Source organism: Zeus faber (genome assembly GCF_960531495.2).
Source record: "Zeus faber genome assembly, chromosome: 21".
NCBI classification, from domain to species: domain Eukaryota; kingdom Metazoa; phylum Chordata; class Actinopteri; order Zeiformes; family Zeidae; genus Zeus; species Zeus faber.
Window position 1 is genome coordinate 9,281,944 of NC_137208.1, and position 13,292 is coordinate 9,295,235.

The window sequence follows — 13,292 nt, forward strand, 5'->3', positions numbered from 1 at the left end:
AGCAGCTGCTCTCTTAATCCCATGAACTTGTCTGGCAGAAACCTTCCTCATTCTGCCTTTATCTGCACCAAACCTGTCTGTGCTCTGAATCAGCCACAACTCTCTTCACAGTACGATGATATATAATATCTAATGTTTTCATACCTTGTCCAAGACATTGCACTATTTGAGGCTTTTCAGCAGCAGGGAGATCCTTTTTCTTTCCCATGTTGCTTGAAACCTGTGGCCTGCTTCATAATGTGGAACGTCCTTCTTAAGTAGTTTTCCTTTAATGGGGCTCACCTGGCAAACTAATTATCACAGGTGTCTGAGATTGATTTCAGTGATCCAAAGACCCTGAGACACAATACCATCCATGAGTTTAATTGAAAAACAAAAAAATAAATGTTTATGACACTTAAATCCTATTTGCATAATCATTTGGAACACGGTGTATGTGTGTGTGTGTGTGTGTGTGTGTGTGTTTGTGCGTGTTTGTGTGTGTTTGTTTGTCCTTTTAATTCTCGTCTCTTACTGTCAGAGTCTAGACAGAGCGATAATTAGACAGCGTTTGAGACCAGCACGCTTGGTGCTATTGCTGTCATCTTCCTTTAGAAGTGGTGACAATCTGTGTGTGTGTGTGTGTGTGTCTGTGTGTGTGTGTGTGTGTGTGAGACAACACCCTGCTGAGTGGACTTACCCCTATCTGTCCCTCTGGCTGTGAACAGTGCCAGCTCCAGCCAGACAATGACAGACAATGGACACACACACACACACACACACACACACACACACACACACACACACACACACACACACACACACACACACACACACACACACAAGTGTCTACCACTCTGACAAGGGCACGCTCTGAAAGTGACAGTTCTCATTACTGGCCTCCAGGCTAATTGACCACGTACACGCACAACAAATCAAGCCGCTCTTGCTATTTTATCCACTCAGAAAAACAGCGAAGCTCCTCTTTAGCCGTGCTTTAACCTTTAACCTCCCTCAAAAAACACTTCCAATAAGGCTAATGATTATTCTCAAATGTATTCTCTCAACTGAGTTTTTTTTCTGCAAAGTGTATGGGAAGTCCTTCCCTGCTCCCCCTTGGGTTAGTCCACATTATGACCACGCCCGGCAGCCTGGTTCTGAGGTGGGATCTGGACACAGGGGGGCCGGCTCCGGGTTTAATCCACATCAGGATTCAATTAAACCTGCCGAAATTAATCCGGAATTCAAAAATGCCTCCCTGGGAGATTGCTTAGTTTAAGATGAATGAGTTTGACCTGATGCCCAGTGCAGACTCCCTGATCGCGGCCTGATTTTTCCCGCTTGGCGACAGTTGTTTTGGAGATCGGCGAGCAAAGCCCCTGATCGGAGGCGAAGCGTGGCGCGCTCCCCTGAGCGACGGGCGTGTGGCGTGAAGCGCTCGCGACGCCGTAACAAGGTCAACGCGGGGGATATTCAGCGGATGACCTTTTTCATTTTCTTTAGGCCGCGGAGGAAACGCAGACAACGGTCTGAAGGAGTTCCTTGAACAAAAAAGCGACAGGGTACTGGGAACTTTGAGTAGAGACGCAGCTTTAGTGTGAGATGAGGCCTCATCTGCATCGGTGGAACCGCCCCAAAGAGTGTTAGAAAACAATTAAGTAGGGATGTTGTTGACCGATTTGTTTGTTGCATATTTTGCAGCTTATATGAACCCTCACCATGTGATCCCTCCAGACTATTGATCACCAGCCCATTAGGGTTGGCGTTGCCTAGATCAGTGCTGCAAAATGCTTAATAGTTATAATTCTCCCTAATTTAATTTACAAGACGTTAGCACAGTGAGTGAATGTGCAATAATGAGTGTTTTGGACCCAGTTCCACTGTTGTGGATGTGAATCAAACTGAAGTCCTTGGTAGGGATGGCTCGATACCACTCTTTCATGATGTGTGTCCAAGTCCCGACGAATCTCCCGACAAATCTGCGCGTCCCCTCTCCGTTCCCTTGTTGAACGAGACGAGAAACGCGCCGTGCATAACGCCGACGCTCTCTCGCCTCCTTACCCCCTCCAACCATGAGTATCTGCCGATACCGACACCAATCCGATACGTCTCTTTCCCCGCTCTTAAACAACTAAGCTGTTAATAATACAGTCGGGATGCACTTTGCTTAATCTTGCCGTCTACAGCACGCTCAGAGTGTGAAACAAAAAAATCCTACTCCCCCTAAAGGAAGAAATACATAGCCCACAACATGAAACCAAACTAAAACTTTGTGAGACATCTTTTGAGACAAGGACGGATCGAACTGCACTTTTACTTCTTGTGCCGTCACCAAGCAGACGCCCGCTTCTCTAAAAAACCTTAAAGGAACGGACGTAAACATGTCACAGCCCTGCCAGCGAGGCAATTGTGGGCACACGTAAAATGCAGCTGACTCACTTGTAGCGCTCCAGGCTGCCTGTGTTCCCGCACGCCTCACAGAGTTATTCTATTATTACATCTGACAGTTTTTTGACTTGTGACTTCGCACAATGTGTGAGAATGCCAGAAGATCTGAAAAATATCAAGTTTATGCTCTTCATGCTCTTCATTCTGCTTCATCTCTCAGCTGCACCCACACACTTTGGACAGATGCCTCAACTTCCACTATAGTAAGGCAAGCCCGTTGTGTTGCACGGTGATTCTTCAAGCTTTTCCATACATGTTTAAGCACATTGGGGTTTGGCAATTTGAGCACTGCGGAGGTTCCTTTTATTGTATCATAGATGAGTGATTCTCAATCCTTTTCGTATCGCTGACCCTCCATTTGATATGCATGAGGCCATGGACCACGTTTGAAAAGATTTAGCCTCCGGGACACCAATCTTAGATTTTTATTGTTGGTTATGATTTAATCAAAACTCCCATACCTATAGTGAGGGAGATAACAGTGGAAATATGATGAAATATGACAAAAACAGTCTGGGGACCCCCTGGGATCTCTGACAGGACCCCTGGGGGTCCCCGGACCCAACGTTGAGAGCCACTGGCCTGAATCAAAAAGGGACAGTACATTGTATCCGATGGAATCTAATCTCACGAAGGAAAAGCACAACTTGGACAAATAAAGACATTGTTCTTGAAAAAATCGATTAAAAGTGGATTTCTGGGTGGTGTGATGTGGTACGTACGGCGGTGCTGTTGTCGTCCTTCCTGATGAGCGACAGCATGCTGGTCAGGATCCGCGCACACATCACCAGGTCCCTCTGCTCCTGCATGTGGGCCTGGAGGAGGCGCAGCACCACGGGGAGGAGCACGCAGCGCGACTCTGTAAGCACACACACACACACACACACACACACACACACACACACACACACACACACACACACACACACACACACACACACACACACACACACACACACACACACACACACACACACACACCGATTTAGGACCTCAACCCTAACCCGATGTGCAGACATGTTACTGATAGATACTGAGTTCAGTATTAAGTTGATACTTTCACTTCAGCATCAATACAGGAATTTGTTGCTGCTGATAAACTACTGTAAAGTACCACCTACAGGACAAAAACTGAGATACAAATGAAACAAGATCCCTGAAAACACTATGCAAATCAAAAACACAGTGTATCCACAGTGCGTGACTGTCCTGTTTGACTCTTGAGTGCACATTATTAATTAACCAGCATCCTCCGTGAGACATCGATATAATTTTCATTAGGAAAGCGCTCGTGCTTTATTTGTCACTCGAGGGCTCGCGACAATTAAACATTTACAATGTCATTTTGCCAAAGCACATAAGCTTTACGGAGAGGAATCTAAATGTAATGCCTGTGGAGAGTAAGTGTGTGCTGTAAAATGCTCTGTAATTTGAGAAGCACATAAAAAAATGAATATATATGTATATACTATAATACAGAAAATAATCTATTAATTCCGCAATACTGTTAATTTTCTTCCTTGTTGGATCCATTCCCTGTATGGCCCCCATGATTTATTGTTTGTTTTGATTTTTCTTTTGTGCGTGTGTGTGTGTGTGTGTGTGTGTGTGTGTACCTGGGTTGGTGTACAGCTGGCTCTCCACCGTCTTGGCGATGCACTGCAGCTTGACGGCCTCCAGGGGGCAGTCGGCGTGGGCGGTGGCCGGCAGGCTGCTCAGAGTCTCCCGCACGAAGCCCGCCACCTCCCGCACGGTGAAGATCTTCAGCAGCTCGCCGTACACCGCCGGGAACGTCCGCAGGAACACCGCCTGGGAGGACGGACGGAGGAGGCGACGGAAGATGTGCTTATTTGGCCGAGGACTTTTTCATACTGGAGGAATTTGAGTTGGTAAGCGTCATGGTATGAAGAGACAAGAGGCATATAAAACAGCTTCAAGAAAATATACATAAATATATGGAATATGCAAAATATGTTTTATGCACAGGGTGAATTACATTCAGAAGCTATGGCAGGGGAGTGACAGTATGGTTGCTATGGCTGTGGGTGAAAATATTAATACACTTGGGTTATAACCGTACAGGATGAGTACATATTAAATATGTATTCATGGATGGATGGACAAAATGGGCGGCTGTATAACCATGGGTCAGTAGATCTTAACTATAACTGTGTCATTACTAATTTATTATAACGTTATTACACAACACAAAATAACGTAAATGTACAAAAAGTACCAACATGTAGAGTAAAAAAAAAAAGCCTTTCGACAATTTAACCCGTTCACTCTTCCGTGGCTGGGGTTTCTGTGTTGATTGCGACGGCTATTATTATTATTTTTCATATCACTGAACAATGTATACATACATACATGCATGCATTCATACATACATACATACATACATACATACATGAATGCATGCATACATACATACATGCATACATACATACATACATACATACATGCAGGCATGCATTAATACATACAGACATGCATGCATTCATACATACATACATGAATGCATACATACATACATACATACATGCACCCACGCACAAACACACAGACGTACGTATGTACATACCCTGTTTATTTTTTGAGTGAACATAGTACAGTAACACAGTATTTGAACTAATACAGTATTTGTACTTCAACCTTGTGTCTAATGCAATGTCAACTGCTTGTGTCAACTTCACTTCCGTCACTTTCACTTCCCCGCAGGGATTAATTAGGTGTGATCCTATCTAATCTTAATGGAGTCCCTCTTTTAGGCCTGCACGGCTGTTGGTTGGTAAATGTTGGGGCAATAAAACAAAATATTTACTTTTTGCCCGAGAAATTCCTTTTGCGGACCAGATGTGATTGGGTTTACCGAGGCCGAGGATCACGGGGATTAAACCAAACCGATCGAGAACCTCCGCCTGGTGAGTTTCCTCTAAAATATACAGTAGCCTGTGTTTTCCCCCCTCAGATACTAATTCCTCATATTTTTTCTCTTTCCTGGTGGAAATGACAAATCGATGAACACAATCCAGTCAAATGCACAGGATTGTTTTTGTCCTTTTTTTTTTTTTTTTTTTTTTTTTGGGTCTTCTGGGTCAATTATTTTCCCTGCTGATCCCTTTCTAACAGTATCATCTATCTATCTATCCATCCATCCATCCATCTACCATCTATCTATCTATTTATCTATCTGCCATCTATCTATCTATCTATCTAAATACCATGCATCTATCCATCTGTCTGTCTGTCTGTCTATCTATCTATCTACACATATCTATCTATCCATCCATCCATTGATATACACATACTGTATATCTTTCTTTATCTATCTATCTACAGTGTGGTATAGTATAGTATATCATTTTTGTCCGCTACTGTAAACCTTGCATATTTGATATTTTGTGTGTGGGTCTCCAGAGAGCAGATTAACTGGGATTAGCAGCCTGGCCTCCACGCCCCCAGCTATTATTGAGTGGAGAGCGGAGATTATTCCAGATTAAAGGTAAGTAATTGCAGGAGCCAGGTGTTTGGAAATAGGATCAAGAGGGCGCGACCGCAACAATTCACCGTGAACTTTGTGTACGAATGTCATCGGCTGAAAATTGTGGACGGTGATGGAAAAAAAATAAACGGGAAAAATGTCGTTCATTATTATTTCACCGTCTTGTCCCGAGTCAGGACACGAGGAGGAGGACGAGCGGAGTGGAGGAGTGGACAAACACACTCTAATTGTTTGGGCAGTGTAATTCAAATAGTTTCCCCTTTGTTCTGGGGGGGGGGGGGCATCATTACGCAGACCTCCCACCAGATAAATAAAATAGAAATCCAATGACTCTAAAGCAGCGTCAAATTAAATTACCGACAATTTCACACCCAACACAAGCAAACTGGCACGGAGCCGCCGGGAAGACAAGCACAACAGAGTGTAAACACAGTCACCGCTGGAAATAAGAAAATAAGACAACTTTTTGGACTGCCATGCACGCACGCACGCACTCACACACACACACACACACACACACACACACACACACGTCACCTGTGTTTGCGTGACGGGGCTGGTGCCTTTGTTTTCCTGCGACAGGAAGAAGCGGATGGACATGAAGAGCTCGTGGATGCAGATGCGGAACTCGTCCTCGTTCTGTCCTCCCGTGGCCAGGGAGAAGAGCCGGCGCGACTGGATGATGTACTTGAAGATGTACTCGCTGGCCTGGGGGGCGGGGACGACGACACACATCGCATTTTATTTTACATTTCCTCTGATTGTAATTTCATCTCACTTCTCATCCCTTTCGTGAGTTGCGCGGTTTTTCTGTTTTTTTGGGTTTTTTTTGCCGCAACACCTGAATCTCCCCATCATCGCGATTAATTAAATGTTTTTTTATCTAGGATGGTGAATCTTGAATCATCTTTAAAGTGATAATCCGTGAGATTATTTATATTCAAAAATATTTGCATATTGCAAATAAATGCATATTTGATATTTTTTCCGCTGTCAGCTTTTAAGAAACAAGCATTCAATGTGTTTGTGTTGTGTAAGTGTTCCTCCTCTTCGCCTCCTCCTGATATGGAGGAAAGGAGGGAAAGGAAGGAAAATGTTGCAGTTCCAAATGGAATTCTGGGACTTGCAACCCACCCAAACACAGGCACCCGTGACACTTTAAGATCTACGTCCATTCATGTCCCGCCTGCCCCCGGGGATCCTAACTGGATCGACCACGGACAAAAACAAGTCCTCCGCCATGTTGACGGAGCCCCAGGAAGCCCGGACGGATGCTATTTCAATATCTGACTTAATCCCTCAGTTTTAGCTCTAAATCAAAGACTCGGTTCACACCCATGGAGCGATTACTTCACGAGTGTGCGGCGAACTCCACAGAGTGAAACTCCTTCGTTCGATAACTTAAAACAGGAAAACAGACATATTGTTGTTTACTGTTGCATATTGTCTATATATATAAATAAACAGTATATATACACACAGTATATATACACACATATATATATATATACATTACACACACACACACACACACACACATTATAAATATATACACAGTGTATATATATATATATATATATATACACATATACACACACATTCACAGTATATATCTATATATATATATATATATATATACAAACACAGTATACACACACACTTTATATATACACACACACAGTATATATATATATATGTATGTAGGGTGTCTTACTCATTCCAGACTTTACATTTTACTCTACGGTGCAGTTGAATGATGAATGATGAATGGAAGCAGAGAACATCTGCACCAGTCATTATAACAACGGCGTGTGGAAACCCCCCCAGCACCGCGGGCGGAGGGAGCGCTACTTCCCTCCTTATTAAAACTGCATGTCGGATAATAGAAAGAGGAAGGAAAAGAATAATGAACGGCAGGAAAGACATGGGCCGCTGATGCCGGGATAGATTACCCAGAACGAACCCGTGACGGTGGACGGGTTCCTTCTTTTTACCAACGTCTACTCGTGCTTTCTACCAAGAGAAGGCGACAACGACCGGGAATCGTAGCCCTGTTGTCGATGCACGTTGCACCCGGTGTGTGTGTGTGTGTGTGTGTGTGTGTGTGTGGGTGTTCACACTCACCTTGAGCACCTGCTGGATGTGATCCTGGTGCTCTGCGTCGACAATGCGGTCCACGTACCACTTTAGCACTTTGATCAGGTCCCTGGGGACAACAGGCGTGGCGCGCACACACACACACACACACACACACACACACACACACACACACACACACACACACACACACACACAAGAATGACAACCACACACACCGATAACAAACCCGCAGTCATGTCTGGCTGCTCCAAACATCATCTATCTTTTCGATCCCTCTCTCTCTCTCTCATTCAGTTTGTTCCAGTACGACAGACTGAGTTTGTTACACCCGAGATGTTCTGACACGTGACGAAAAAATAAAAGAAAACAAAATCCGATTCCCAATTTGAAAAAACACTTCTATTTATGGAATAGCGCTGGGGTGAGCACGTGCGTGTAGACCGGCGAGTCTCAACCTTTGACACGTCAAGCACCCTCACTTTGACACACATTAGTATCACATACCCCAATTTGATAAGATTTAGTCTCTGGGAGCCCAATGTAAAAAAATATTTTTTATTGTTAGATATGACTTAATCCAAACTACCATACCTGTCTGCATCGTAGCTAGGGAGTTAACACTGAAACTACAGTATGATTAAAAGAGTCATTACTGTACAAGTTTTCTGTTCTCTCAGGGCGCTGACGTCCTGTTAATTAGATAACGGTCAAGCCTAACTATGAATTTGGCTGGGTTACCCCCTAGAACCTCTCGAAGGACTCCACGGGGTCCCCGAACCCCCGGCTGAGAACCTCCGTACCAGAATATGTACTAGTTCCGGAGCACGAGAACGGGGAAAAACCTGGAGGAAACGGTGTGTATTGATGCGTTCACGTGAAAATCCAGACGGATGGAGACGGTTGTCGCAGTTCATTTTTCAACAGGCAGGGGGCGCCACATGCATCTAATTTACACCTGAGTGAGCTGATGCAAAGTGCCACTTTAATGCTCGTTTGGGGCGAGTTTGCAGCTTCTAATCTGAGGCCTATGGCGAAGGAAGAGATGGATCCGCGGCCGTTACACCGACGGCACCCGTTCCACGGCACTGATGAATTCCAAATGACATTGCAATTCAACAATTTGGCCGATGGCCTGGTCCGGAGGCACTGCCGGGGGGGGTATTAGGGGACGCCGCTCTGGACCGCATCCCGCCGTACGACAGAGCCGTCAGCGCACGGTCCGCCGCACGTTGACGTCTCACGAGCCGTCTCACGAGCCGTCGCTTTCTACAACAACGTCAAATAAAAAAAAAAAAAAAAAAAAAGGGATCCGTTTATTTTCTGCGTCATCTCAGACATAAAGCAACACCAGCTTGCCGCCGGGCGAGGTTTTCGCGCCTCGCCAAGCGCCGCGCCGCCCCGGCTGCCGGCTCCCGTCTGCCGGCTCCCGTCTGCCGGCTCCCGTCTCCGTCGGGATCTTTTTTTTTTTTTTTTTTTTTTTTTTTTTTAAATCGCGTGGAATCACCTGGACGGAGCCTTTTGGCGGCCGCGACCGACCCGCGCATCGCTCGGGGTCATTGGTCGGGGGCCAAAAGGGTGTTTGGCTCGGGGGGGATTCAGACCGGCGGCTTCTATGACTAGGACCCCCCACCGTGGGCTGTGACTGCGGTTACGGTACATGACCAAAGAAAGACGGCTGACGTGACCGAACGGGGTCGGGGGGCGGGTTGGGTTTGAGCCTTAAAAAACTCAAACGAAAGGCGGAAGCGCGGCTCACCTGTAGGACAGAGCTCCGGCGAAGTGGCTCTCGATGTAGGTGTCCATGACGGGCTTGAAGTGCTGGAATTTGCTGTCCTGCAGGAGGTTTATAATATGCACCTGAAAAGAAGGAATCAAGGGGTCAACGTCGCGCAGCGCCGACTCGAAACTCAGAGCAAAACCGGCGGCACATTAAAGTGTCCGTCCATCGGGTCGTCGGAAAGGCGGACCCCGCCACCAACAATGGAAACAGCACATAGAGGAGCACGTGCATAACACAAATACACTGAATATTCTCCCTGTTTCTGTTTCTTATTAATCTCCAGCTAAATAAGGGGATTTTCCAGACAAGATAATCTCATGGATTTCCACTTTGAACGTTCTATCAAAAAAACAACTTACTTTAAGAATGCTCATTCACCTTCTTGAGATACTATTGGAATGTGTTTTCACCTGTATTATGGTGGAACAAAAAAAAATCTGAATATAAATCTAAGAACTTGTAAATGGCTGTCAACTTTATCTGCTTTCTTCTTTAAATATGCCGCGCTTCAAGGCACACCGGCCACCGTCCGCCCAACACAAACACACACACACACACACACACACACACACACACACACACCTTCCACAAGCTTCTGAAATGACCCAGCGGCTTGAATCACTCTGGTGATTGCCCGATTTATTTATTTTTATTTTATTTTTTTTCCACCAAGCGTCCGCGCAGACCTTTAAAAAATAACTCGTCCCAAGTTTTGGGTTTGTCTGAGAGCAGGAGAGAGGCGCCGGGTTCATCTCAACACCACAAAAAAGAAAAGCAGACGGGCTCACTGGTGTGTGTGTGTGTGTGTGCGCATGCGTGCGTGCGTGCGTGCGTGCGTGCGTGCGTGCGTGCGTCTTTGGCCTGGCTCTATCAGCGCAGCGCAGCATGACTTGTCCAGACCGGTTCACTGATTTCTCAAGGATTACATCGGGTTTACGGGAGCAACTCAAACACTCGGTGAGAATCTGGGTTTTTACCATCTGAGTGTGTGCGTGCGCGCGCGCACTTGTGTGTGTGTGTGTGTGTGTGTGTGTGTGTGTGTGTGTGTGTGTGTGTGTGTGTGTGTGTGTGTGTGTGTGTGTGTGTGTGTGCGTGTGCGTGCGTGCGCTTCTGATAAGTCGTCAGTCGGGGAGGACCCGCCATGCAAATAAGAGCAGCGGAAACGGGATCGCTTCTTAAACACCCACCAGGGAGTCAAACACCTTGAGCCCGTATCTCTGGGAGCTCTCGTCCAGAATCCCAAACAGGGTGTCCAGCGTGTCCTGCAGGAACTGGGCGAGGGAAGCGAGGGAAGGAAGCGGGGAAAATGGAGACAAAGGGGAGAGAGAGAAAGAGGGGACAGAGAGAGAGAGAGGGAGGGGGAGAAAAATTGTTAGAGAGGGAGGGAAGAGAGAGGCCGTGTGGATCATTTAAAGCAAATTGACCAAACCGATGAGAAGAGATTAAAGCTTAAACCCAGCGGGATTTTTTTTTTTCCCAGCTTTTTTTTTTGCAAATATAGACGGTCCCTAGTTCATTTCCTGACTAAAATCCATCAATACAAATAAATAAAGAAATTCAAGGCTTTAAAGTGTAATGCCATCTATTTTCAGGATTAAAATGTCCAAAACTACACCCCACGAGTCATTTCCCGCTCCACAGAACCGATGGCAAAGCTGCCTGCGCCTCCCACATCCGCTGCTTGGCCACGCTCCCTAGAGCCTCATAGAGACCAGCGAAGGGGCTCGGCGTCATCCCAACCTCTATTTTCATACAGACGTCTTCATCAAATATCAATGAGGGTCAGGTGACCCCGCGCCAGGCCGCCGCCGCCGCCGCGGCGAGGGTTGAGACCCGACGGCCATCCCGGGTTACCTTGACGATCTCAGCGCCGTCGATCTCCTTCAGCTTGGACAGGCTGTCGTTGATCCTCTCCGGGTGAGCTCTCCACTTCAACAGGTCCAGCATGTCCCCTGGAGGGGGGGGGGGTGGAGAGGGAGGGGGAGAGCGTGAGGGGAAGGGAGGCGCAGAGAGAGAGAGAGAGAGAGGCAGAAAGAGGGAGAGCGAGGTGGAGAGGAGGCAGAGGGAGACAAGAGAGAGAGGGAGATTGGCGGTAGAGAGGAGGTCGAGGGAGAGAGAGAGAGAGAGAGAGAGAGAGAGAGAGGGGAGGTCGAGAGGCGGTAGAGTGAGATAGAGGGGGGGAGAGAGAGAGAGAGTGAGAGAGAGAGAGTGAGAGAGGGAGAGGGGAGGTAGAGAGGATGTCGAGGGAGAGAGAGAGAGAGAGGGGGAGAGAGAGAGAGAGGGAGAGGGGAGGTCGAGAGGTGGTAGAGTGAGATAGAGGGGGGGGAGAGTGAGAGAGAGAGAGTGAGAGAGGGAGAGGGGAGGTAGAGAGGAGGTCGAGGGAGAGAGAGAGAGAGGGGGGGAGAGAGAGAGAGGGAGAGGGGAGGTCGAGAGGCGGTAGAGTGAGATAGAGGGGGAGAGAGAGAGAGAGGGGGGAGAGCAAGGTAGACAGGAGGTAGAGGGAGACAGAGGGAGAGACAGAGAGAGGGAGATAGAGGTAGAGAGGAGGTAGAGAGGGTGAGGGAGACAGGGAGAAAGAGAGAGAGGGAGATGGAGGTAGAGAGGAGATCGAGAGAGAGAGAGAGAGAGGGAGACGGGAGGTAGAGAGGTGGGAGAGAGAGAGAGAGAGGGGGTGAGCAAGGTAGACAGGAGATAGAGGGAGACAGAGAGGGAGAGACAGAGAGAGGGAGATGGAGGTAGAGAGGGAGAGAGAGAGAGAGAGAGAGAGGGAGAGAGGGAGTGGGGAGAGGGAAGTAGAGAGGAGGTAGAGGGAGACAGAGAGGGAGAGACAGAGGGAGGTGGAGGTTGAGGGGAGGTAGGGAGGGAGAGAGAGGGAGATGGAGGTAGAGAGGAGAAAGCGGGAGACAGTGAGGGAGAGAGGGAGGAGAGATGGAGAGGAGAGAGGTAGAGGGGGGAGAGGCAGGGAAGGGGGAGAAGGAGAGGGAGAGGAGAGACAGAGGAGGTAGACGGAGGCAGAGGGGGAGAGAGTGAGGGAGAGACAGGGAAGGGGGGGGAGATAGAGAGAGAGAGAGAACGGGAGGGGAGAGACAGAGGGGAGAGAGTGGGAGAGAGAGACGGGGAGAGAGAGAAAGAGGGGGAAGAGAAAGAGAGAGAGGGAGGGAGGGGAGAGACAGAGGGGAGAGAGTGGGAGAGAGAGGGAGAGAGAGAGACGGGGAGAGAGAGGGCGGGAGAGAGAGAAAGAGGGGGAAGAGAACGAGAGAGAGGGAGGGAGGGGGGAGGGAGAGAGCGGAAAGAGGGAGAAAGATAGGGAGAGAGGGAGGGAAGAGAGAGGGGAGTGCGAGAGATAGAGAGGAGGTAGAGCGAGAGAGAGAGAGAGAGAGAGAGAGAAACAGAGAGGGGAGGAAGAGAGGGAGAGAGAGAGAGAGAGAGAGAGAGAGAGAGAGAGAGAGAGAGAGAGAGAGAGAGGGGGGAACGGTCAAA

At 47.6% G+C, this 13,292-nt stretch overlaps 1 protein-coding gene across 4 annotated transcripts in view; it reads right to left on the minus strand.

Annotated features, from left to right (window-relative positions):
- dock4b (dedicator of cytokinesis 4b) overlaps positions 1–13,292 on the minus strand; it is a gene marked incomplete at both ends in the record, with an annotated part of 164,024 nt that overhangs the window by 60,236 nt on the left and 90,496 nt on the right. For all 4 annotated transcript variants that reach the window (XM_080022376.1, XM_080022375.1, XM_080022378.1 and 1 more), the window contains 7 exons: positions 3,150–3,286; positions 4,044–4,236; positions 6,470–6,640; positions 8,057–8,138; positions 9,789–9,889; positions 11,000–11,083; positions 11,667–11,764. In XM_080022376.1, the coding sequence (XP_079878502.1) occupies positions 3,150–3,286; positions 4,044–4,236; positions 6,470–6,640; positions 8,057–8,138; positions 9,789–9,889; positions 11,000–11,083; positions 11,667–11,764 (866 nt within the window). The remainder of the gene's footprint in view (positions 1–3,149; positions 3,287–4,043; positions 4,237–6,469; positions 6,641–8,056; positions 8,139–9,788; positions 9,890–10,999; positions 11,084–11,666; positions 11,765–13,292) is intronic.